This window comes from Ursus arctos, unplaced genomic scaffold, assembly GCF_023065955.2.
Source record: "Ursus arctos isolate Adak ecotype North America unplaced genomic scaffold, UrsArc2.0 scaffold_28, whole genome shotgun sequence".
Lineage (NCBI taxonomy): Eukaryota > Metazoa > Chordata > Mammalia > Carnivora > Ursidae > Ursus > Ursus arctos.
This window is the reverse complement of record NW_026622963.1, coordinates 1,566,875-1,592,562: the sequence shown is the minus strand read 5'-3', so window position 1 is coordinate 1,592,562 and position 25,688 is coordinate 1,566,875. Positions and strand designations below refer to the sequence as shown.

Genomic DNA, 25,688 nt, shown 5'->3' with positions numbered 1-25,688 from the left:
TATGGAAACGTGTTCCTTAATGGGATGGTAGGAGCACGATAGCCTTTATTATCATTTTTAAACCACAAATTTGCTATGCATTCTCTTCAACGTATGAGTTAGTTACATGCTTACAGATGGATGGGCACCTGGCTGGGAAGAAGCTAAGAGTGGATCATGGAAGAGCAGCAAACGGCATGTTAAACACAGGGGAAAGAGCATAGTTTTGGAAGCAACTGCAAGAACTGACATGAATGGAATAGAGTGGATGGAGACGAGACAGGAAGAACAAGACAGGAGGGCCACTTCACCGAGGACTTTGAAAACCATGAGACTTTGGACCTTTGTCTTCCATGCGTTAAACAGGGAAGTGACGACCAGATTAGCCTTTTGGAAAGGTAACTTTGGTAGTGGGGTGGAAGGTAAGGAGGAGGTAAAAGCTGTGGCAGGAAGTTCTGGTGGGAAGTTAGAAATGTGAAGATCTAAACTATAGCCACATTTATGGGGCCAGGGGTGGGGGGAGAATTTACAAGATTTTTGCTATAGAAGTGAGAATGTGGATTATCATTCAGGAATTCTATTCTGATGGAGAGTTTTGACTCCATCACTGATTAGCTCTTTGGTCTCTACCAAGTCACTTAACTTTACTGAACTTTAGTTTCCTCATACATGAAATGGGGCTGAAGATTTAAAAACAAAAAATACTCCCCAGATAGTTTTGAGAATCAGTGACTGTGGAAGTGCTTTTTTGCTGTTGTTTTCAGTTAATATGCATGGAGCACTTAACTTCCCCCTTCAGGGGCTATGGTCATGTTATGGAATTCAGAGAGAATTCGAATCAGTGCCATCTAGGAACGTGCAGGTGTGCAGACGTGGTAAATGCAGGGGACCTCAGGAACTGCCCACTCAGACGTTGCCACAGGGAGTGGAGAACCTTCCTGAGGGCACAGCTTTCTGCTGATCCCTTCTGCTCTCTTACTGCCTAGTGGTGAATGGTCTCAGGTCTGCCACCCACATTCTGGGCAGAGCCTGTATTATTTGGCTAATTACCGTTGGCCTTGCTGGGCAGAATCTCTGATGCCAGATCCCCTCTAGCACTTGACCAGACTGTGAGTCAAGACCCAGTCCAGTCCCCATGATTTTACCTGCCAAAAAATACTGCCTAATGCTGCATAGGGGGCTGTTGATGAGGCTGAGTGAGCTGGAAAGGGAAGCTGGACATCATGATTGGCACAATTGGTATACTTTGAAATACCTTTTATACCTATGAAATCTTGAGGCAAGAGGGCAAGACCCACTCAGAGAGGGCAGTTTCCCATCCAGAGAGCCTCAAGCCCATCCTGGGCCTGGAGGGCAAACATTGGGTTTAGAAATGCCATCTGCAGTTAGCAGTTCATTTTGAAAAGGTAAATGGTACACATCCCAGCTGGGCCTCAGGAAACTATATTTACAGTTTCAGGCCCCTCTCTAGAAACCACAATCCAGTATGACTAGGCAGAGTTTCTCAGCTAAGCCAGAGTCACCTGGACCACCAGTTTAAAATGTAGATTACATACATACATACATAAAGTGTAGATGCCCCCCCCCCCTTTTTTTTAAGTAGTCTCCACCCCAGCATGGAGCCCAACATGGGGCTTGAACACAAGACCCTGAGATCATGACATGAGCTGAGATCAGAAGTCAGTTGCTTAACTGACTGAGCCACCCAGGCACCCCAAAATATAGATTCCTGAGCCCAACTCCAGACCTTGAATCACAGTCTTTTGATACAGGACTCTGCATTTTAGCACACTCAACAAATAATTTTTATGCTAGAGTAGTAATAGCTTTAACTAGCTTAAGAGGCGCACACGGAACTATGTGCTGACCCCTAGGTCCAGGGTCCTCCCAGGAACACAGCATATTCTGTGCTCTTGCTGAAAGGATGGATTTGCAAAAACGTTGCCTCCTTATGCAAGATGCTTCTATTTTGGTTCCTGTCATTGCAGAAAAAAATCAGATTCAAAACAGAATTCAGTTACTTATTAAAAGCTGGGTGACCTATATCAAGTTTCTTAAATTCCTTAATGATTTCTCAAGTTAAAACATGGGTAATACCTACCTTGCAGAAAAGAAACACATAGAATATGCCCAAGGAACTGCCTGGCACATAGTAGATACTCACTAAGTCCTAGATATTATTGTCAGCACAGTCTAATACTGCTAGAATGCCTTCTCGAGCCTGCAACAATATTTTCTCCTCTGGATGGCAGCAACAGCTTGCTGAGATGCCTTTAGACCAACAGGAAGAAAAGAATTTTAGAGTAGGAAAGGTTCTATGATTTAGTAACTCAAAATTTCATTTAAGAGATGACGAAACAGGGACTTAGCAAAAGCTAGCTAGTGACAATACTATTAGAACCTCAAGACCCCAGTAAATTCTGTTAAAAAAAAAAAAAAAAGAATTTTACCCATGGTTTGATTTGGGTACAAAAGTTTATCTGAGCATAAAATCGAGCTCTTGAGAATGGCTGCTGAAAGAAGTTTATTGTTTTATACTTTGTATTTAAGACAGTACAACTTTTCACTTTTCTTAATATTCATCAAACAATTTCAAAGTGAAGATAGATTTTGAAAGGCAGACAGACTCAACAAGCATGGCATGAGCCCTGCCGCTGACCCTAGGTCTAGGCTGGCTACTCACCCTCTCTAAATCCATTTCCTTATCTACGAAATGAAAATTGTACCTACTTTGCAAGGGATGTCGTGAGGAATATATATACGTAATACACCTGGCACTGCCTGGAACACAGTAGGCTCTCGGAAGCATTATTACTAGCTAACATTTACTGAGTGCTAGCCAGATTTCCAAGGACTTGACCTGAACTATCTCATTTTATCATTACAAATAACCTTGTGAGGCAGATATTGTTCTCCATCCTCATTTTTCCAGAACATTAAATAGCTAATAAGTGGTAGATATGATGGAGTTCACACTCCACTGGTCTGACACCAGTCTGTGGGCCTAACCACTCTCCTAACCCTGCCTCTATTTGCAAATGTTTTTATCCTTGATCGGGGAATTTAATGTGTTAGGCTTTGGTGCTCAAGGACAAAGCAGTGGGAGCCATGCTAATTGAGTGCCTATTAACATGTAGGCGCCATACTACACAATGTCTTCTAAAAAGATCTTCTCATTTCACTTACTACTTAATCACAGTCTGTATTAGCTCTAAGAATTCATAAAGTCTTCTAGAACCCTACAGAGAGAAGCTGCTTTATTTTGTAGTATAATAGTACAGTTCTTGTTTTCTAGGGTCCTTTATTGTAACTTTTATTCCAGAAGATATATTATCACATTGTTACTTACAGAAGAAACATTAATGAGATGCTAAGTTGTCAGATGATAAAAAAAGATGTGTTACCTTTGCTTAGGAACTTTTATATTAAAATGTTAACAATGGATAAACATTAACTTACATAAGAAGGTAAAATATTGTTTCCATAGAGAGGCATTTTTTTGTGCAGGCTGCTTTTTAAAAGTTTGATTGGGGGGGGGGTGCCTGGGTGGCTCAGTCAGTTAAGTGTCTGCCTTCAGCTCAGGTCATGATCCCAGGGTCCTGGGATTAAGACCCATGTCTGGCTCGCTTCTCCCTTGCTCCCTGCCCCTCCCCCTCCTACTCAAGCTCTCTCTCTCAAATAAATAAAAATCTTAAAAAACAGAACAAGTTCTAAAAAAAAAAAAATAACTGTATATAACTTTTTCATAGGACCTTTGTTCGGTAGGTAGCAAGCTACAGAATACACATGTCAGCATCTTTGTTGGGCAGTTCCAGAATCCCCACTCTGTGTCTGATCCCTATAATCCAGTGTGGCAGGTATCTGACACAGACCGGGTCTGGCAGTAAGGAAACAGCCTTCATTTTCGGTCTTGGGTCTCAGCATAATTTGCTATACGATGCTGTAGTCAAATGTATCCTGGGCAGCTTTAAAGAATGGTATTCTAAGAACTGGTATTACTGTGAAAAACGAAGTGTTTCGTTTCTCTTTTGCTTTTTCACACAGCCATGGTTTCTGGGGGTAAAATTGAGGTAATTCACTCTAGTGGGTCAGGTGGAAGAGGCATTCTAAGTGGAGGGAAGAGTATATATAAACACCTAGAGGTTTGAGACCTCATAGGGTATTGGGCGCCCTTTGAGAGAGCCAGACCTGCTCTTGCCTGTGGACCTTGGACTTTAGCTTGTAGGCAGTAGGGGGCTTTTTTTCTTTCTTTTCTTTTTTCTTTTCTTTTCTTTTCTTTTCTTTTCTTTTCTTTTCTTTTCTTTTCTTTCTTTCTTTCTTTCTCTCTCTCTCTCTCTCTCTTTCTATCTTTCTTTCTTTGCTCTATCCATTTGACAGAGACAGAACACAAGCAGAGCAGAGGGAGCAGCAGGGAGAGGGAGAGGGAGAAGAAGACTACCCGCTGATCAGAGAGCCCAATGATGTGAGGCTCAATCCCAGGACTCTGGTATCATGACCTGAGCCGAAGGTAGATGCTTAACCGACTGAGGCACCCAGGTGCCCCCAGTAGGGAGCTATGAAAGAAGGAGCAGGGCTTAGAGCATGAATATAATTGCTTTTAATTATTTTTAAATCATACAATAATATTTGAATACATTCTTACATAAATTCAAATACTAAATCTAAAGCCAAGGGTCTTCACCACCCTTCCACCTTCCAGTTTCTCCTCAGAGGTAACTGCTATTCCATTTGGTGTATGTACATACATGCATAAGAGATATATCTAGGGTTATTTTGCACGTGTGTTTTAAAACAAATATTATCCTACTGAAAGAACAATTTGAAGGATAGAGCTTGGGTTTGGGCAATTCTGAGAACCAGCTGGCCCTCTGTTTACTTTGCCTGGTATTCACAGAGTATTTTGTGAACATTCCAGTTTTTAAGTGGGATTCCCACACAGGGATTGGTGCTGTGGGAACCGTATGGAAGACCCCAACCATGACAGCTGCAAACCCTCACAGCCATATCCACCAGGCCTGCCTGCACCATGGCCTGCCCTGGGTCAAAAGCTTGCTCCCTGCAGTTGTGCAATTACAGGACAGCTGGAATTCACAGAGAATTAAATGTTCCTTGTCCGGATTAGGGAATGGATAACGTGCCTGCCATGTGTTACAGGACAACTGAAGATCCAAACGTGACCATGGGATCCTTTTCTCAGGGAAAGAAAACATTCATTCCTTTGGGTTTGATCTTTTACATTATAATAAAAGTTCACATGCAACAAAAAACCTACATAATGAAATCAACAGTCAAATTAAAAATTACTACCAAACTAACAGAATAAGGACTTCTAATATATTTAGGCATATCCATAGCTTAAATCTCATTAGGGCTGTTTCTAAAGCGAGGTCCGGGGGTGTGGGAAATAAGGAATCCACTGTTAGGTATATGTGTGGATAGATTTATTTATTCTCTCATTAATTCATCGAATATACATTTAGTACCTACTATGAGTCAAATCATGTGCTAAGACACTGGTTGATTACTCTTCCTTTTGCCCTAAATTAAAGCTCATAGCCCACCTGGGGAGACATACATAATGAGTATCCATAATGGTCTTCACATACAACCAGTGATTTGGCAATTATTCCATGCATTGAACTATTACAAAGTTTTGAGGAAAAAGCCTCAGGTTAAAAGTCTTCTGTAGAAACATGCCCTATACACGGACCTGGTGCTTATAATAAAAGATCACTTCCTATTACTGACTGAAAATTCTGAAAGAAGTGATGGGGTGGGGAGCCGGCGGCTAAACCGTGATTGTGCTCTTGGGGAATGCCTCTGGGATTTGTCGAAGTTCTAGACTGGGACCCAACGTTCATGAGCAGCAAGGCAGAGTTCATGACTAAGGATGCAATTTACTCAGATTCTCCCCTGACCTCAATCCCATAAACAGTTGCCGGGGTAAGGGCACAAACCAAAGGCTTTAAACAAGGTATAAGCATTCCCTAAAACAGATTAGGGAGAGGCACTTTCAACAGGACCTTGTTGCAAGATCACAAAAAGACTTCAAACAAGATTTACACGTTATCCAACCGTATTATACATTCTTTCAGCAAACTGCAAATGCCTGAGTAACCTCTGCCACATTCTGCTGAAGAATGTTTATAAATAAACTAATATTCTCTATTCCTTTAAGGGAAAGTGATGCAGGAGCTGGAGGCCTGGTGGGAGCTGTTCTCAGAAATCCCTCAGGATGTCTACCCAAGTCTGGAAAGTGTTGTGAGGGATGTTACAGGGGAGGACTACGGAGGAGGTCTTTGGTTATGCCAAGAGGAAAAAAAAATCTTGCCAAGCAAAGACAGTATACAAATTTCTGTTCACCAAAGACTGTAGCCCAAAGGGGTCCCCCAAAGCTTTACGTGGTGGAGAGAAAACGGTCCGCACCTGCTTCCTCCAGGAGAGCGCGAACTGAAGGCAGAGGCAGGTCCCAAGGATTCAGGCGCCCCTTCTGCCACTCGCACAATCTCTCCCTCGGTTCCCGATCTAATGGGTGACCTAGAGCTGACCCAGAGGCAACTCGGACCTCTTCCCCGCGCCCGCCGCCACCTCCAAGGTGGTCGCCGATTCCCAACTGGCAAGATGTCCTTAAAGCGCCGGGAGTCTCTCACCTTGGTCTCCATCTCGTCCTGTCGTCATGGTGACCGCCGGAGCCACGCAGCCCCGCCCCTTCCTCATAACGTGGCCCCGCCTCCTCCGAACCCGGAAGCGAGAGGCTCGCGCCCACTGCGCGGACCGTTCGGGAAGGGGGAGCGCGGCGGCCCAGGCTCGCCCCGCCGCGCGCCCCGCCCCTCGGAGGCCGGCCCTCCAGCTCGCCCCCACAGCCCGCTGCGCCTGCGGGTACTGAGCGCTCCGGCTGCCGGCGGTGACCCGGGCCCAGCCGCGTCCACGGCCCGCGTCCCTACTGGACGGAAGAGCCGCCTTGGGGAGGAGGGAAAGGGACGTGGGGGAGGCCACGGCAGGTGAGGGGTGGGCGAGGCCCTGGGAAGCGGGGTGTGGGTGTGTGATGTGTATAGGCTTGCAAGTGGGTGTGTATGTAGTGTGCGCGGCTGCCTCCGTCGTTGTGACTTTGTTAGTGTGGCCCCTAGTGGGCTGGTCCATGTGACTATGCACGTGATCGCACGTCCCTCTGTGTATGTGTGTGTGTGTGTGTGTGTGTGTGTGTGTGTGTGTGTGTGTGTCTGTCTGTCTGTCTGTCTGAGGTCGAGTTCGAGTTCGTGGGATGGTCGGTGTACCTGTGACCCTGCCCTTTTAAGGCTTTCACGGTGGGACTGGGAGAGGGTGGGGTCTGTGTTTGGATCATCTGGGGTGGGGGTGGAGGGGGGCTCTTGACCAGAGCGTACTGCTGTAATCCGGCCCTGGGGATACACTGCTGCATCCCAGGAATATGTTTTTCAACTTTTAAGAGCTCCAGCAGAAAGAAGCTAGTTATTTTGGAGATTGCACCTCAGCCTGAAAGTGACAAATGTCTTTGTCATTGCCAGGTGTGAGCCTTGTGGATGAGGGATGAGGAAAGTAGCACGACTAGAGTATTTGCTTTTCCTCTTCTGGCTTTCCTGGGGAGTTATAAATTCTGCATTTATGCTGCTGCTTTGTCTTCTCGTACAATGTTCCAGCTCTTGTTAGCAGAAAGACTCAAGAGACTAAGGAGTAACTTAATAGCTGTGTGCAAATTTCCAAGAGCTTTTATCCCAAGACAGCACAAGATGAGGTGTCACAGAAGAAATGTCAAGTAGGCAGCTTTGCCTCCCATGAGGTTTAGACAATAGTGGAATAAGTTCCAGAAGAAAAGAGGGATACATCTTCCCCTGAAGAGATCTGAAAAAAGGATAGCTATCTACTGGTGTGGTGAGTTATGGAGACTTGCAGTAAAAAAACCAGTTGCATCACCTAGAGACTCTCAGGTTCTAATATTTACTTATTTCTGGTATTAATAATCACAGATTGTCCGTATGTGGATCAAATACAGATTGAGATAAAGGATCCAAAAACCTCTGACTAGTTAAGCTGGTTATGTGACTTACACATTTTTAAAGATGATTTTGTTGATTGTCAGGTTCTGTCGAAACCCTGAGGGATAAGTGCATGTAATTCTTGGTGCACACTCACAATTGGCAATTTTATTGTCCAGCACCTCAAGGGCCAGAGAGGACTGGGTGTCGAAAGCACTCCCCGAGGAGGGCGTTTCTTTAGGCAAGATTAAGGCTGATCTCTGCAGCCGTTTTCCCACCAGCAAGAACAGGTGCTTTTGTTTTTGTGAAGAATTGAATTGTGAGAGATCAAGTCAGTGTTGAGCTCATGATCCTCATTTTTTTCTTATTTAATACTGACCAGTTTGGTCACAATCTCAGTTAACCTTTTTTTGCCACATACAGAATGTTCCTCTTGTGACTTGGAAAAGTATACCCCTTTAGTGAATGAAAGAGCTAGGAGAACAAACTTCCTTTTCATACAACTCACAGCTGCTTTCCCTTTGCAGCAGTAAGCTTTTTTTTTTCTTTTTTAAACTTAGACGTCAGTTGGTCATATGCAACATTTGGTGTCTTTCTTACCTTCCATGTGCTGCCAAGCTAGCACAAGTGTTAAAATCACTTGCCCTACAAAAATTCAGTCACAGTTGGGTGGAATCTCTCCATCCAGTGAGATTAGTTGTAATATGTTACAATACTGAGTTGGTTGCGAGTGATACCCAGGACTGTGGTAAGGAGCCTCTTTCTACTTACTGCTGCGGGAAGAGGTGGATGACCGTGAATGCTCGTGCCTGTGTATGATCTGCGTGTGATCTGTGCGATAGTTTGGTTTGTACCTTGTAGCCGATTCCCAAAATGAATAATTTATCCCAAGTTTGGCAAATTGAGATGCTAACTGTCTGGCTTTAAGGCGCATAGGTGTTTTATAAACCTACCGAGTAGGTTCAAATGGCTTAGTTTTTTTTAACATGTTAATATTTGTTAAGAGAAAATAGATATGCAAAGAATGATTTTCTTTATTCCAATATGAATTATACCTACATCTGTGCACACTGATTTCAGCATAAGACTGGCTAATGGTATTCTTGGTGCTCTTTAGAGCAACTTATGATTTTAACAGACTTCTCTAAAATTACCATCCTAGCCTTGAGAGAACAGACCATTATTACAATGTCAGGGTTGTAAATCAAGTTTACTAATGGATGTCTACATTTACCATCTCCTTGAGGTTTTGTGTAGTAATCCCCGCAAGGTTAGAGGTAACTGTTAAGACTGTTGAGTTCCCTGTACTCCTAAGACAGCAGAGTGGGGGGCCAAAAGGGACGAGTTTCATTGGGTTTAGAGCCCCAGCTCCTGGCCAGTCCAGAGAAGCCCCCTGCCCCCTTAAAATGACAGTTCAGAGTCAGCCCAGGAGTTAAGTCTTATGGTCTTGAACACATCCTAGCCCTGTTAGGAAATCCAGGCTTACCCTGGGGGTAGAGGACAGGATGAACAGTAAGTATTTGAATCCTTCCAAACCAGTGGGTGGAAGTTCCTCATTTGGCAATGAGAATCTGCAACAGGGAACTATAATTTCAGGTTCCTATTATGACATAACACAGATGCCTGAGCAAAGAGGGGCAGCCTTTCAATTGAAGATGCCCAGCCAGTCCAAAGCTCTTAGAGGCCTGGGTCAGAAGGGACTCTGGGATTGCCTGATCCAGTCTTCCTAGGACATAGTCATCCATTTCGTCAATGGATAATACCTGCTGTGTGCCAAGCACTGTTCTAGGTTTTGGAGATACAGTGGTGAAACAGTCATAGATGAGAAAATAAGCCCAGAGAGGGTCAGTGACTTTTCCAAGGTCACAGAGCTATGAAAGCTAGAAATCACTAAGCTCACAACAAAAGACCACATATTTTTTCTAAAGGCACATATTTTGTTGCCAGATATAGTGCCTTCAAGCCTATTCTGGTATTTTATCATAGATCTTTTAGAGGAGGTTTTATCACTTTTAACCACACCAAGGTGAGCAGCAAATTTTCCTGTATTTTGCATTAAGACCTGCATGTGAAGTTCTGAAGTTATGTTCCACTAGAGCTAGATTTGGGGCATTTTGTGAAGTGATCAGGAGACCCGCTCATGTTACCCGCCTTTCCCGAGTGTGGACTGTTCCCTGTGATTCTCCATCTTTGTTAAAGTGGATTCCTAAGATATTGCCAACACATAGGTATTCCTAAGATACTGTCGACAGAGTTTGCAACCATTTAACTAGGACGGGCAGTCTGATGTCAGAAAAGACTCCCCTGCCTCTGGGTCTAGCTCTGTAATAGCCATAGGATCTCTGGTAAGTCATTTAAATTTCCTGGACTGGATTCTTCATCTGGTGGAACTAAGGGAGTTAGAGTCATTATCTCTCAGGGCCCCTTCCTGCTCTATGACTATAGGATTTCACCAAATTGTTTTCTGTGGCTTAAGTATCTCCTGAGAAGTAAAATAGTCCATTGCCTTGGTTTTACCATTTAACGTATTGTTGGTATAGCTAGACCAGACTCTGCATTTAGTTCTGATGTAAACATGAATTCTTGACATGAAACATCACATGCTTTTATTTCAGGCTTAACCTCCATTTCAGCTAATCATGGGAGAGATTAAAGTCTCTCCTGATTATAACTGGTTTAGAAGTACAGTTCCCCTTAAAAAGGTATGTATGGTTTTACTACACCTCTTATTTGCAAAATCTTGTATTGTTTTTGTTTATGACTGAGATGTTATGCCTTAGTATTTGAGATTAAAGGTTATTGCCAAGTGTCATGACTGTGGGTTGCAGAGCATAAAGTTCACCTCTTTGTCAAGTGCAATCAACTTTTGAGACTCACTCAAGAGTAAAAGTGGGTATAACTATACTCATTATTTTATAATTGCTTTTATATATTTAAGCAAGCAGGAATATGTGTACTCTGGGTAGTGGAAAGCTTGCAGTAACAGCCACTTATAGTAAGTACAATCAGATTCTGTTACAAAGCCTTTTCCTGTTCCTCAGATTTAAGATTTACATTGGGTCACACAGATCCTCTGTTTACAGTCGTAGTCATCTTCAGGAAACCTTATTTGCCTGGGATGTCCAAAAACCCTAAGCAGTTACGTTGAAGTTTGCTGACTCTGAGTCCCTAATTAACCCCAAATGTTTGGGGATCACACTAGACAAAGGCTAGTTAAGCCACAGAGCAAAATCTTTGCTGATCCCTTTGCAGAAGTATGAGAGTACAATGATCTGAAAATCTTCTATGTCTCTGTTATAATCCTTTTGTCAGGGTAGACATCTGTAGAAGTACCATGCAGGTTTGAATTAATGACAGAACTGTTCTCCATATAGAATTTGGCATACAGTTCTCCTCCAAGTGTAAACAGAATATCTGCTGTATAACCGACAGTGTTGGAGGAAGTCCCCAGATACCTTATTGAAGTCTTCCGACAGTTTAAGAAAGTGGGTAGTGATGCCCATTTCACAGATGAGAAAACCGAGGTTCAGAGAGGTTAACATGTTAAAGGTCACATAGCCTGGTAGAGTCTGGATTATAATCAAATTAATCTGGCTTCAAAGCCAGATGCACTTGACTGCTTATGAAAAGGAGCCTCCCTTCCTTCTTGTTCCCTGGGAAACACTGCCCACGCTAAAATATAATTGGTTCCTGGGATTCCTCTACTTTGTCCCGTCCCCTCAAGTAACCCATGTGAGCTCCTCTGGATGGACTCACTTTCTCAGCAAGCTGATCACCAGACCCAAAACAACCCAAACTTATCGAAATATACTTAGAAGTAGTTATAGCAAGTAGTTTCATTGATGTAATTTTCTCCAGCTGTCAGGTCAGTCTGGTCCATGAGTCGTGATTAAGTTTGCTTGAAATTTCGTGGTGCTAGATTTTAAATTATCAAAGAGATACTGTGTCTTCTAAAATTATCAAATAAAATTCTGACAAATTTGCCATTCAGGGAACTCTGGGAACATTGAAGTGATAAACTTACTCCAAATGGATTGAAATAATTTCCTAGAAAATTTTAGAGATCTGAATATCTTATCTCATGTGAATGTTATTACTACAAGATTGGGATTTATTGTGGGCACTATGAAAGACCATTAAGAGATTTTTACCACAATCATAGCAAAAAGAAACAAAAAAACAAAACCTCAAAAAACAATGAAAAGCAAAATTGTAAGTGGCAAAATACAAAGGGCAAAATCACGAATATGAAATATTGTCATCGTCTGAGATCTGGGGAAGTCCAAAAGGGAATTGTTAGGGTCCTCTGGACTTTACCTTGCCCCGTTTGTCCGCTCTCACTGATGCCTGTGATCCCAGTCAGCGTTGCCATCCGCAGTGACACCATGGGCCCACAGCGCTGCCAGTTAGGAGCTCTCAGAAAATAGAACCTGGAGGCCTTGAATTTTTTAATGTAAAAGTAGGATAGATATTGATTTGCATTGGCAAAAGTTCAGGCAGTTAATGCACTTTTCCAAATCCCACCAAAAAGTCAGCCAAAGAAAACAGAAACAGTCATGCAGTGAATAATACTAATATCTGACACTCTCTCAACATAAAATACCTGCCAAACTCAGCGCCGAGCGCTTGGCTCGTCTCAGCTCATTTAATGCTCGTCCTTTTTCCCTGTTGGGTTAAGAACCACTAATTCAAGAAGGTTTCTGAGGCCCTTCCTGCTCCCTACCCTCTTTTCCCAAGAAAGCCAGTTTTCTCCTGTGTCCGCTCCGTGCACCTGACTGGTTTGAAACATTCTTCCAGGACAGGGACACCTACAGCTGCAGCGTCCGTCCTCTCTAGCAAGAGTCTCCCCCTCAGAGGTGTGGTCTGGATCAGGTTCCAGAAGCATCTCCTGAGTGGTACTGTCTCCCCCTAGTTTGTCCTGTGCGCCTGGAGTCTTTTCTCCCCTCTGGACAGCACTGGAGGCTGACTCTGCAGATTGCCTCCTACACACACGCAAAGCCAGAAGTTTGGGGAAGAAATAAATGCCACGCACGGGGTTTACTGTTTAATGGTAAACAGAACAGGCTTCATGTAATCACAGATGGGAAAGAAAATTTAAAAACTGATTTAAAAAAAAAGCAGCTCTTTGGAAGAGTCTGAAGCCATTCTGTGTAATATGTTAGCACTGAAGAGGGAAAAAGAGACCAAAGCAGTTTATTAAACATGCTAGTCTGGTGTGATCCCCAGGGTACCTTGTAAGAACCAAGGCAGTGGCATTAAAATTGTCAGAGAAATTATAGTGTAAAGTAACGATATAAAACCAAATCCGTAAGGTTTTCCGTTTTTTTCTTACACCTTTCCCTCCAGATTATCGTGGATGATGATGATAGTAAAATATGGTCGCTGTATGATGCAGGCCCCAGAAATATCAGGTGTCCTCTGATATTTCTTCCCCCTGTCAGTGGAACTGCAGATGTATTTTTCCGGCAGATTTTGGCTTTGACTGGATGGGGTTACCGGGTTATAGCTGTAAGTATTATTGGGTCAGTATTACGGTTCGAGTCCACATATCGTGGGGTTTTTTGTAGGTGTGTGCTTCTGTTTCTGATTATAGTAATGGGCATGGGGGGGTTGCTTTTTTTTTTTTTTAAATTGAAGGAAGATACTGTTTTCCCTTTTTTAAATGTGAAATGAAACCTTTTGAAGGAAGGCGGTACAGCACAGGGACATACAGAGAAGCAGAGGGGACAGACCTCTGTGGAGAGCTCGTGCCCAGCTTTTATGTTCATTCTCTAAAGTCTGAACGGTAGGAAGCATCGGCTTGTTTATAGGTGAGGAAATGGAGGTCCAGGCCATTTGGGTGATCATGGCAGGTCATGGCCACTAGGCAGTGGACGGAGAACCGGCTTGAGTTTTCTGACTCCATTTCCCCTCCTAGTTCATTGCACCGCTGCATCCGGGGGAGCTGCATGTGCACTATTACCCAGCAGAGGGGTCTGCTAAGTTCAGGTGACTGAACGCTTCCTTTAATTAAGTCTTCAACAGTTGAGATGAGATTTATTAATTAGACTGCGCATACCCTCAGCATTTGCTTAAGAAGTTTTTTGTTTCTAATTGTTATTTAATTACCGAGTTTGGACCAAATCTAGTTTCCCGTTGATGATTCTCGAATCTCCTCTGCGAGAACAGTGTAGGTGAGGAAGGCAGTGTTGTCTGTGACTAGTTTTGTGGCATGCCTCGACTGTGTAACAGTGGAGCCTGGTCTCCTAACTTCCCAGGAAGGAGAGACTCTTGGGCTTTGAGCTGGCAGTTGTTTCTGGGAGCTGGAATAGTAACACCTAAACAGGTCTCCCTGTGGGAGTATTGCTGTTACTATTTTATTTACTCTCCGAAGGAGAGAAAACTCGGACCAGATCTCTTCTCTTGGAAGGTAACTGTTCTTTTACTGTCTGAAGGAGCAGTCTCTTCTCTTGGAAGGTAACTGAAAATTCTCTTGGGTTTACCACCAACTAGGGTCACACAAAACAAATCCCAGTTCTTTCTCCGGACAGCCCTTCTGGAGGAAACGAGTTATGATCAGCACCGCCTGCTGCCTTCCCCCAAGGTCTTTTCTTCTCTGGCAAAATTCTCCGCATTCTTTAATCATTCCTCATATGGTGTGTTTTGAGTCTCTGCAACATAATCCTCCCTTGTTCTGGGTTTTCATAAATTCCTCTTGGTGAACAGCATTTCAGGAGGGCAAGAATCTGGCCACAACCCAGTCCTCTGCGGCAGAGACACCGTAGTACCTTTCCTGGTGGCCGCTGTCAAGCAGCCGGGGGCGGGGAGACTGAGTGGCCACGGCGCCTCCCACTTTAGAGCACTGTCTGAAGTTGGCTGTGTGTTTATTGCTCTAGACTGACAGGTCATGATCGCTTTGCCTTCTGGATAGATATTTCTTCTTGCCCTCAAGCTTCTTGATGTGGGATTTCCTTATTTCATTAGCTAGATAATGAATAAAGAAAAGGCCAGGCGCGCCTGGCTGGCTCAGTCGGTGGAGCGTGTGACTCTTGATCTCGGGGTTGTGGGTTGAGCCCCACGTTGGGTGTAGAGATTACTTAAAAATAAAATCTTTAAAAAAAATAAAATAGAAAAGGCCAGTGGTGTCTTCAAAGTTACTTTGTCTTTATGCGTCTAACTCCAGGGGATTTTAAAACTAATTAGGTACTTGTTAGTATCTCACAGTTAAAAGGCACGGGTCGTTTTCTCATTTAAGTTTTTACTGAGATAACTGTAGATTCACATGTTGTCAGAAATAGTACAGAGATATCCCTTTTATACTTTGCCCAGTTTGTCCCAGTGGTAACATTCGATAAAACTACAGTAGGATATCATAGCCAGGGGATTAATACAATACACTGATCTTATTCAGATTTCCAGTTTTTCTTGTACTCAGTCGTGTTGTGTGTATGTGTGTATCTGTGTGTTAAGTTGTGTACAACTTCATCACCTGTCTAGGGCATAGATATCTTTAAATTAAAGGCTTCATAAAAATATCTTCTTGGGGCGCTTGGGCGGCTCAGTCGGTTAAGCATCTGCCTTTGGCTCAGGTCATGGATTCCAGGGTCCGGGGATCGAGCGCCACGTCAGGCTCCTTGCTCGGCGGGGAGCCTGCTTCTCCCTCTGCCTGCTGCTTCCCCCTGCTTGTGCCCTCTGTCAAATAAATAAATTTTTAAAAATCTTAAATAAGAAAAATAAAAAATAAAATAAAAAAATATATCATCTTCTTTCTTTTCTGTCATCTGACTGAAATTCTCAAATTTTCTGCCAGGGAGAGGCTGTTCTCCATCCTGTCAGAATAGTGGAATCTTATCCACAAATGAAATTTTTAAAAGTAACATAATTACATCAAATCTAAAATTATCCTATTATATACATGGCAGTATCTATTCCAGTGAGTTGTTAACGACAAAAATCAATCTAAGTGCTTAAAACAACTAGCCTGTCAGGCAGCTTTTCCTTATTAAAAAGAGGAGAATTCTTAGGGACAAGCTGGAATCCCCTCAGAAGGAGTTTGTGACTTGTGGTTCTTTTTCTCCTCAGCAGCAGCAATCATAGGCTACGTAGGGTCAAGCACCATGCTTTCTTGGTCACAAATAAAAGTACAAGAAATCAGATAGAATGACTAAGCCAGTTAAAAATGAGGAACAATTTTATTGAATACTCCCTTCAAGCCATGCTGCCAAAAAGATAGGGAATTCTCCCTAGACAGAATTTTCTTTTGCGTTCTCCTGAGCTATAATTTAGAATTAAGTTGGGTTTAAGGGCAAACAGTATTTCTTTACTTGAAAGGATTCTGCCCTATTCCTCCATGAACCTCAGAGTTTCTTAGCTATTTGGAGAAGAAATAGATGTGAATTGGAATTGTTATTCACATAATATCACTGGTGTGCTATTCTTTTTTTAAATTGGTCTGTTAGGTAAAATGTGAATTTTAAAGTTTAGAAGAAGGTGAGAGCTTATTTTCACATCGTTTGAATAAGGAGCAGAGCTTGAGAAATAAGAAATGCTATTATGGGAGTCCTAAATTTTTCATATATATTGTTATTCATTAATAATTGTTATTATTTCAGTTGCAGTATCCAGTTTATTGGGACCATCTTGAATTCTGTGATGGATTCAGAAAACTTTTAGACCATTTACAACTGGATAAAGTGAGTCCCCTAAAAGTAATTATTTACATGTGATTTTAATGCAACATTTACATTGTAAAGGCCGGTGCTTTCTTTTGTATTTTTAAATGATAGTTCTTTTGAGATATAATTCACACACCATACAATTTACCCTTTTAAAGTGTGTGAGTGTGGTTTTTAATATAGTCACAGACAGGTGCAACCATGTCCACAGTCAATTTTAGGACATTGTTTTTTTTCACCCCAAAAAGAAACTCCGTACTCATTAACAGTCCCTCCTCACCCTTCCTCCCACTGGCCCTGGCAGCTTAATCTACTTTCTGCCTGTGTAAATGTCCTCCTTCTGGGTAGTTGATATAAATGGAATCATGCCATATTCGTCTTTTCCGACTTCTTCAACTTAGCATAACGTTTGCATGGGTCATCCAAGTAGCAGCTTGTGTCAGTACTTCGCGTTCCTCCCTGTGGCCAGATAACACCCCGTCGCATAGCTGTACCACATTTTATTTATCCATGTGTCAGCTGATGCACGTTTGGGTTGTTGCCATTGTTTGGCTGTTAGAAATACCACTGCTCCGAACATCCGTGTACAAGTTTGTGTGTGGACGTATGTTTTCGGTTCTCTTGAGTATGTACCTAAGAGTAGAATTACCAAATCATAGTTTCCTTAAACATAAATTACTAAGTGGTTTCATTTTCTGGTGCGATCTGTGGATATGTTTTTTAACTCGTATTTGTATACACAGATTGTTTTCCTGACATGACGTATAAATTGTATTTAAATACAGTATTTCCTAAGTGTCGAACTGCTGTGGACAGTTCGTCTAATGACTAGTGGTGGCGTTATAGTCTGTGGTTGGTGATAACTAAAGCAACTGGGTTTTTTGGTCTTTATGTTCAGGATTGATTACTGTTTTAGTATCCTTCTTGTGTGTGTTTGCAATTAGGTTCATCTTTTTGGGGCTTCCTTGGGCGGCTTTTTGGCCCAGAAATTTGCTGAATATACACACAAATCTCCCAGAGTCCATTCCCTCATCCTGTGTAATTCCTTCAGTGACACCTCTATCTTCAACCAGACCTGGACTGCAAACAGGTGAGAACGTATAAACGTTTGGCCAAAATTCTTAGGATTTTTGTTCAGTGGAATTTTTAAAATGTTGACTTTTGGGTTTTTTTGTTGCACTACGGAGCGGGGGGGAAGAGGTTATACCTAGCTCTGTCACTGAAACTACCTCTGCTTTTAAACTTACAACCAGAGGCCCCTGGGTGGTGCAGTCCGTTGAGCTTCCAGCTCTTGGTCTTGGCTCCGGTCGTGATCTCAGGGTTGTGAGCTGGAGCCCCGCGTCGGGCTCTGCGCTCAGCGAGGAGTCTGCTTGAGATTCCTTCTCCCTCCCCCTCTGCCCCTCCCACTCGTTCTCTCTCTCTCAAATAAATAAATCTTTAAAAAAATTTTTTAAATAAAATTAGAAACAATCAACTTTGCAGAAGAAAAGAATGGAATGAACTCCGAGTCCAGCTATTTCTGTTACTCTGAATTAGTTTAGCTTTGTTAAATGTACATTCGTGTGCTCTTAGAGTTTCTCTGCAGTGCCTGTGTAACTAATACAGAGTTCTGCTTGTTCCACGTAGTGTTTCGTGTAAACAGTGCTATAGACTGACTGACACAGTGTCTTCAGGCATTTGGCTTCCCCCAGTTTTTCATCATGTTCTACTGGAAATCTTTGTACAAATTACTTTTTTTCCTTCCCTTTCTGGGTTATTTCCTTGAGATGTGTTTCCAAAAATAGAGGGACTAGAACATTTAGTCTGTCAGCAGACGTTTTGCACATCATGACACGTTAAGAGTAGTCAGCTTCCAGAAGATGGAAATGGAACGCTTGTGGGGCAACCAGTGGGGTGCTTGTTTCCTTTGAATCCTTTCATTGAAGATACCATTCTAAGAAGTTTGAGCAGTATCTAGTAGTACCTCAAAGCAGATTTAATGTTTCTTTCATTGCTAGCAAGGCTAGGCTCTACCCTAAAAAAGGGGGGGGGCCCAGTGAGTAAACGTATCTGTATGATTAGGTTGATTTCCGCAGAATGCTATAGGTAAACATTGGTTTCTTGATTTTCACATCTCTTTAAAATTGTAGGGGCAGCTGGCTGGCTCGTTTGGTAGACTGTGTGACTCTTGATCTCTCGGTCATGAGTCTGAGCCCCACGTTGGGTATATAGCTTACTTAAAAAAAAATTGTTCTCTGTTCTTTTTAAAAGCTTTTCCTGATGTTATCTCAGTAGTTTGCTCAGCATTTGTGCAACAGTTTCTTACATACGTTAGCTGCAAACAGTTCATGTCCAGACAAGGCACTAAAGCTCATTGATTATTTTTGATGATTTTAATGTTTTTTTAACTGTCCGAAGCCAAGACTGCCCCTGCTGTTTGTGCTCCTGCGCGTGAGCTGCGTTTTCTCGGGTATCAGAGCGTCTGTGCGCCACACATCGAGGCGCTCACAGAGGGGGGCTAGGCAGCATCGCCTTGAGACCATAAGGAAGCTGTGGGGGCGGGGTGGAGGAGGTTACAAAAGATGGCCGGCTGTCCTTGTGAGGGAAGCTCAACTTCCAACAAGCCATTCCGTGGAGAACACGCATCAGAAGGCAGTCTGCTCCTTTCATAAGTCATTTTCAGCATAGGTGTAGGGAAAATAGTGTTTATCCTGTATAATGGCTCTCAACATTTGTAGTTAATGGAATAAATACCAACCAAAACTCATGTATAGAAATTCATAGCTTGAATTGCCTTGAATTAGCTCAGTTGAATCTACTAGTAGCAAACTTTGGGAGGTACAATAACTCTTTCATTTTGCTATTTTGAAATATCAATCAAAAGGTGATATAGGGGCGCCTGGGTGGCTCAGTCGTTAAGCGTCTGCCTTCGGCTCAGGGCGTGATCCCAGGGTCCTGGGATCGAGCCCCGCATCAGGCTCCATGCTCCACTGGGAGCCTGCTTCTTCCTCTCCTTGTGTTCCCTCTCTCGCTGGCTGTCTCTCTGTCAAATAAATAAATAAAATCTTTAAAAAAAACAAAAGGTGATATAAACCTGAAAGCTGAGATATTAAGTTTTCAGTTTTGAGTTTTTTTAAGATTTATTTACTTATATTAGCACGATGGAGGAGGGGCAGAGGGAGAATCTCCAGCAGACTCCCTGCTGAGCAGGGAGCCCAAGGCGGGGCTGGATCCCACAACCCTAAGATCGTGACCTGAGCCGAAATCATGAGTTAACCACTTAACTGACTGAGCCACACAGATGCCCCAGGTTTTCAGTTTTCTGAAGGAAACAGTTTAGCCATTGGAAATAAGGCCAATTAGTTAAAAAAAAAAAAAAATCCTCAGAATTGTCAAAATGTCTACCTTGGTAAAGGTATTTGAAATACTGCTTATAGGGGCGCCTGGGTGGCTCAGTTGTTAAGCGTCTGCCTTCGGCTGAGGGCGTGATCCCGGGGTTCTGGGATCGAGCCCCACATCAAGCCCCGCATCGGGCTCCCTGCTCCACTGGGAGCCTGCTTCTTCCTCTCCCACTCCCTCTGCTTGTGTTCCCTGTCTCGCTGGCTGTCTCTCTCTCTCTGTCAAATAAATAAATAAAATCTTTAAAAAAAAAAAAGAAATACTGCTTATAATTATTCTACATCCTCAAAATTTTAGTCATATTAAACTATAACTCTTTGGGAGCTTGGGAAAATATTTATAAAAACAAGATGCTTCAAAACCAGCTCTTTGAAAGAAGAGACTAGGTCTTTTTTTTTCTTTGGATCCTAAGTACCTAGCTAATACAAAGCTTCAGTATCTAATGAATATTCTCTATTTTTGCGTCGTCTTGCAGATTTAAATTATCAGGTCTTTGTTTTACAGCTTTTGGCTGATGCCATCATTTATGCTCAAAAAAATCGTTCTTGGAAACTTTTCATCTGGCCCAGTGGACCCTATGATGGCTGATGCTATTGATTTCATGGTGGACAGGGTAAGGATCATGGCATTAGAATGGGGACACCTTGTGCTAAGAATTTTCATGTCTCCTCGGTTCCTGACGATGCACCGGTCTCATTGAGTATGTATTAGAGATGTCTGTTAAGCAGTCCTCCATGTTCCTGACGATGCGCCGGTCTCATTGAGTATGTATTAGAGATGTCTGTTAAGCAGTCCTCCATATTTACTTTAATACACGCAACAGATGTCACTGCTGGTAAGTAATTCATCACAATCACTTGCGGGGAGCTTTTAAAAATAGAGATCCCAGGGGCACTGGCTGGTTCAGCTGGTATGACGTGCGACTCTTGATCTTGGGGTCATGAGTTTGAGCCCCACGTTGGGCACGGAGCCTGTTGAAAACAAAAAAGAAATACAGATTCCAAGGCCTCGCCAGCCCATTGAACTGGAATCACTGGGCATTGGGCCTGGGTATTTGTATTTTTACTCTAGTCCCCCTCCTTCTCCTCCCCGAGGAGAGTCTGAAGTAGCAGGTCTGCAGACTTGCATTTAGGGGCTGTGGGGCTAGATGGTTTTTTCTGAGGTCTCTTCAGAGTGTTCACCTGGCGCTCAGGGGCTTTGGGAAGTGGCTTGCTGCCCACAGGCACTTGGTTGAAGAGGCAGTTCAGGTGGAAGGCTCCTGAACGCCCCAGCGTAGAACAGCGCCACCAGCTGGGAGGCCCCGTGCATGGTCTCTCGGATAGACTGTTTCCTCTCTAGTGACCTGGCTCACCACATATATTGCCGCCTTTATAAGCACAGATATTATCTGTGGATTTAATGTAAATGTGAGGAACAAAATTAAATCAAGAACTTTGCGTGTGTTTCTTTCTGCAGCTGGAAAGCTTGGGTCAGAGTGAACTGGCTTCAAGGCTTACCCTGAATTGTCAAAATTCTTACGTGGAACCTCATAAGATTCGGGACATCCCTGTCACCATTATGGATGTAAGCTTCCTTTTAAGTAAAATAGATGTTTTACCTTTTTAAATGTATATTTCAAGAGCTTCCTCATAATTATTTTATAATTTTTCAGTGCGCCTCTTCAAATGCTGCCTTGTTTTTTGTTTTTTGTTTTTTTAACAACCCCTCTGCCCCCCACCAGCTTTTTCAAGTCTAAAACAATCAGTTTATTGCTTATCCCATATTTTCCCCGGTAGGAATAACACCACTAAAATCAGAATAAACGTAAACAAACATGGTAGTCCTTACCCATTTTGATGTGTTTTTGCTATTGTCTTCACCAAATGTTCCACTTCAGCTATTACGCATCTGTGCAGCAAAGCACAGTTGCCTCACGGGGGCAAAGAATCAAGAATTCCATGAAGTCTAATTAGCACAAAAGCTTGCTGCTTATATTTTTGAGTTGTGGTAAAATATACATAACAAAATTTACCATTTGAACCATATTTAAGTGTACGGTCTAGTGGCATTAAGTACATTTACAGTGTTGTGAAACTGTCACCACCATCCATTTCCAGAACTTTCCATCATCCCAAAGTGAAACTCTGTACCCACTAAACACTAGCTCTCCAGTCCCTCCTCCTCCCAGACCCTGGTAACAACATTACACCTTCTGTCTCTGTGTATTTGACTGTTCTACGTACCTCGCGTAAGTGGAATCACGTAGTGTTTGTACTTCTGTGTCTTCACAGTTGTTCATGTTGTAGTATGTATTAGAGGCTGAATCATATTCTGGTGTAGGATATACCGCATTTTATTTATCCAGTCATCTGTTGATGGGCATTTGGGTTATGCCCCCTTTGACTATTACGAATCATGCTGCTCCGAGTATTGGTGTACAAATACCCGAGCGCCTGCTTTCGCTTCTGGGTCTATACCTAGAAGTGAAATTGCTGAGCCATGTGGTGAGTCTGTGTTTAACTTCTTGAGGAACCGTGATACCATCTTCCACAGTGGCTGTACCATTTTACATTCCACCAGCAATTCCCAAGGGTTCTAGTTGTTCCGTATCCTCCCCAACGCTTGTTATTTCCTGTTTTTTGATAATGGCCATTCTAATGGATGCAAAGTGGTATTTCCTTGTGGTTTGGGCTTATTTTTTAAATCTTATAACTGTTTTGCCTCATAAATGGATGTATTGCTAAAATCGACATATTTTTAAGAATTGATTTTTGTCAGGAAATTATCCATTACAAGCATGTAAATAATAACTTCTCATTCCCCACTGTAATCTCTGCATTCCGACATTTACCATGACAAGAGCGTTTCAGTACTCTTGGTGAAATATTTGGTCCTCACGGTGCATTTGCGCTCCTTGGCCATCTTTCAAAGCTGAGCTCACCACTTGGGTACATGGTCACTGAAAACTTGTGTATACGTTTTAGCACACTGGAGATGCTTTTCGTGTGTGTGCGCTTCATTTAAAAAATTACTTTCTGAAAACTTGTTTGCGTGTGTGTGAACGTTAAGTTGATGTGGGCATTAAAAGATGCCTAAAAATCATATATTTCAAACTGCTAACAGTGGCTCCCCCAGGAAGGGATCTGGACTTTTTCTTATACTCTTAAAACTTTGGGGGGGGGGGTTCACTGAGCATATACTACTTATGTAGCTGTTTTTAAGTAATAATAACATTTAAAAGTTCTCTTGGGGTTTCAGTGATCTTTTTGAAATTAATTGGCATTCACCATTAATTTAGTTAGCTATGTTTGAGGAGAAAAAATTCATGATAGAATTTTCCCCCCGGTGAATGCAAGAGACATTTGACAATAAAATCTGTAGCTTATGTCGGAGTTACAAGTCACCAGGGATGAGCAGGAGAAGGCCCGGGCTGGCCAGGGTTCAGCGGTGTCTCTTCACAAGAAAGAAATGCTTTGGGAGGCACTTTCCACAATGTGCAAAGAACATATTAAAATACCGGTAGGCTTCAGCTTTATGGTGTGTTTTTTTTAAGGTATTTGACCAGAGTGCACTTTCAACCGAAGCTAAAGAAGAAATGTACAAACTGTATCCTAATGCCCGGAGGGCTCACCTTAAAACGGGAGGCAATTTCCCCTACCTGTGCAGAAGCGCCGAGGTGAATCTCTACGTACAGGTGAGTCCCGGCTTGGAGGCCAGAGCACCTTGAACCCAAAGTGTACGGTTTTTGAAACATAAAGCTGCTTTTGTTGTTGTTGTTGTGTTTGATGGTGGAATAAGAGAACTACAGAGTTCTCTGTAGGCATGAGGCATTCGCTTGAAAAAGGTAGTTGACGTTAATAATTTATAGCAGAATTCAAGCGGGTATATTAGAGACAGTCGGGTGACTCTGCCTCCCATCTCTTCTAAGAACAGCAGGCCCGCATCCACACATACGAAGTAGCCGTGTCCCATGGTGCGACCTTGCCTCCTGGAGACAGTGAATTCAGTCAGAGCAGGACACCTTCATGAAGACACTTGCTGATCCATTTTTAATGCGTTAAAAAAACACACGCTGGGGCGGGCGCCTGGCTGGCTTAGAAGAGCGTGCGACTCCCGACCTCAGCGTTGTGAGTTTGAGCCCCACATGGGGGGTAGAGATTAGTTAAATAAATGAAACTTAAAAAAAACAACCACACACATAAAAACTAACAAAAACTGCCACTTCATCCTCTACCCAAATGGATATTAAAATAGCAATGAGAAATTATTGCTTTGGCAGTTTGGCAAGAAGTATCAAGAACTTTAGAAACCAGTCGCGTCCTTTGGCCCCATCATCCACTTGCGGCAGTGGATCCTAAGGAGAGGACCCTAAATTCGTAAAAGCTTGATGCCAGGAGACCCCCGCCATGGTCTTACTGAGAGCAGCAGAGGACGGGAAGGACCGGCGTCGCAGCAGCAAAGCGGGAGGGTGAACACCTACTCACAGAGCAGCGCGCCACCAGTTAAGATGTTGATGAAGGGTCTGTAGGAACTTGGAGACACCGTCACACAGGACATAGGGAGCAAAGATCCCAGATTGCGGTTTTCCAGAATTTTGCACTTTGACTTTCCTGTGTTTTCCAATTTTTTCTCTCATTAGTGTGTGTTACTCCGTCATTTTAGAAGTGTAAACCGTTGCTGTGCTGTCATGGCGCTTAAAGTAACGATCCTGTGTTTCTGCAGATCCACTTGCTGCAGTTCCACGGAACCAAATACGCGGCCATTGACCCGTCGATGGTCAGCGCTGAGGAGCTGGAGGTGCAGAAGAGCGGCCTCAGCATCAGTCAGGAGGAGCAATAGCTGTGGCGTCGCCTGTTGATGACGAGAGGTCCAGAGAGTTCTTGTACAATCAGCGGCGTTCAGTCGTCGGGTTCACCGGCCATCACTGTGTTTGGAAGTAGGACTGATTGTCATCTTTGTGACAGGCGGCAGCTCTTCTAAGCCAGTGTAACCGTTCCCTCTTCGGTTTTTTTTTTAGCTTTCGAATTTGAGGAAGTACTTTTGAAGACTCCCATTTTAAGAATTGTGAAAATTTTGCTACAAAAGTCTTCTCACACCACTGTGTTCTTAAGTGAATGTTGATTTCTGAGGTTTGGGATTTTGTGTTGGTTGTTTTTTTTTTTTTCCTTTTCTTTCCTCCTTTCTTTTTATGTTATTTGCTGTAAATGCCGCACATCCAGCTTGTGTATCAGAAGGACGCTGGTTATTTTATGCTTTCGTGGTTGGTTAGAACCGTTACCAAGTGCCAAGGCTGTCCGTCACCCCACCGTTTGCCCTCCTGCAAAATCAACGACTTCTGATTTCCGGTTAAGCAGATCATTTTCCGTTCTGTTGTCTTTCTAGCCATTACAGTCATTTGGAATAAAAATTCAATTTCAGTGAGTGGCTTTGGTGATTACTGTAGCTGCCCAGCTGGGCTCATGGACGCAGGACCCCGTGAGAAGCCGGTGCTGTGACACTAGGTGCGTTACTTCGTGTCACTAAAGTGCCGCTTGCTCTTCGTAAAGTCACAGTAGCTCGTACTGAGCTGTCAGTACGTGCCAGGTACTTTTCACACCTTCTTGTCTCCCCCTCAGTGGAAACGTCTCTTAAATCTTTTAAACTGTAAATTCCTCCTTATTTTTTTCTTGGCATTAATTTGTTGAAGAAATAGGCTCATTTGCTCTGT

At 43.0% G+C, this 25,688-nt stretch overlaps 1 protein-coding gene across 2 annotated transcripts; it reads left to right on the top strand.

Annotated features, from left to right (window-relative positions):
• Positions 1 to 6,724: 6,724 nt before the first annotated feature.
• On the top strand, positions 6,725 to 25,398 carry SPG21 (SPG21 abhydrolase domain containing, maspardin). Of its 2 annotated transcripts, none has more exons than XM_026478309.4 (9): positions 6,725 to 6,980; positions 10,586 to 10,672; positions 13,317 to 13,478; positions 16,562 to 16,642; positions 17,569 to 17,714; positions 20,507 to 20,615; positions 21,458 to 21,565; positions 23,535 to 23,675; positions 24,704 to 25,398. In XM_026478309.4, the coding sequence occupies exons 2-9, from the start codon at positions 10,610 to 10,612 to the stop codon at positions 24,818 to 24,820; spliced, it is 927 nt and encodes a 308-aa protein (XP_026334094.2). In that variant the 5' UTR covers positions 6,725 to 6,980; positions 10,586 to 10,609; the 3' UTR covers positions 24,821 to 25,398. The 2 variants fall into 2 exon arrangements, with proteins under 2 accessions (XP_026334094.2, XP_057159733.1); XM_057303750.1 differs by lacking the exon at positions 6,725 to 6,980 and adding an exon at positions 7,371 to 7,866.
• Positions 25,399 to 25,688: the final 290 nt, after the last annotated feature.

Coding starts and splice junctions, on each gene's coding strand:
- SPG21 (XM_026478309.4), top strand. CDS start 10,610: ATGGGAGAGATTAAAGTCTCTCCTGATTATAACTGGTTTAGAAGTACA. Junction 16,643..17,568: donor ACCATTTACAACTGGATAAA/GTGAGTCCCCTA, acceptor GTTTGCAATTAG/GTTCATCTTTTTGGGGCTTC. Junction 17,715..20,506: donor CAGACCTGGACTGCAAACAG/GTGAGAACGTAT, acceptor TTTGTTTTACAG/CTTTTGGCTGATGCCATCAT.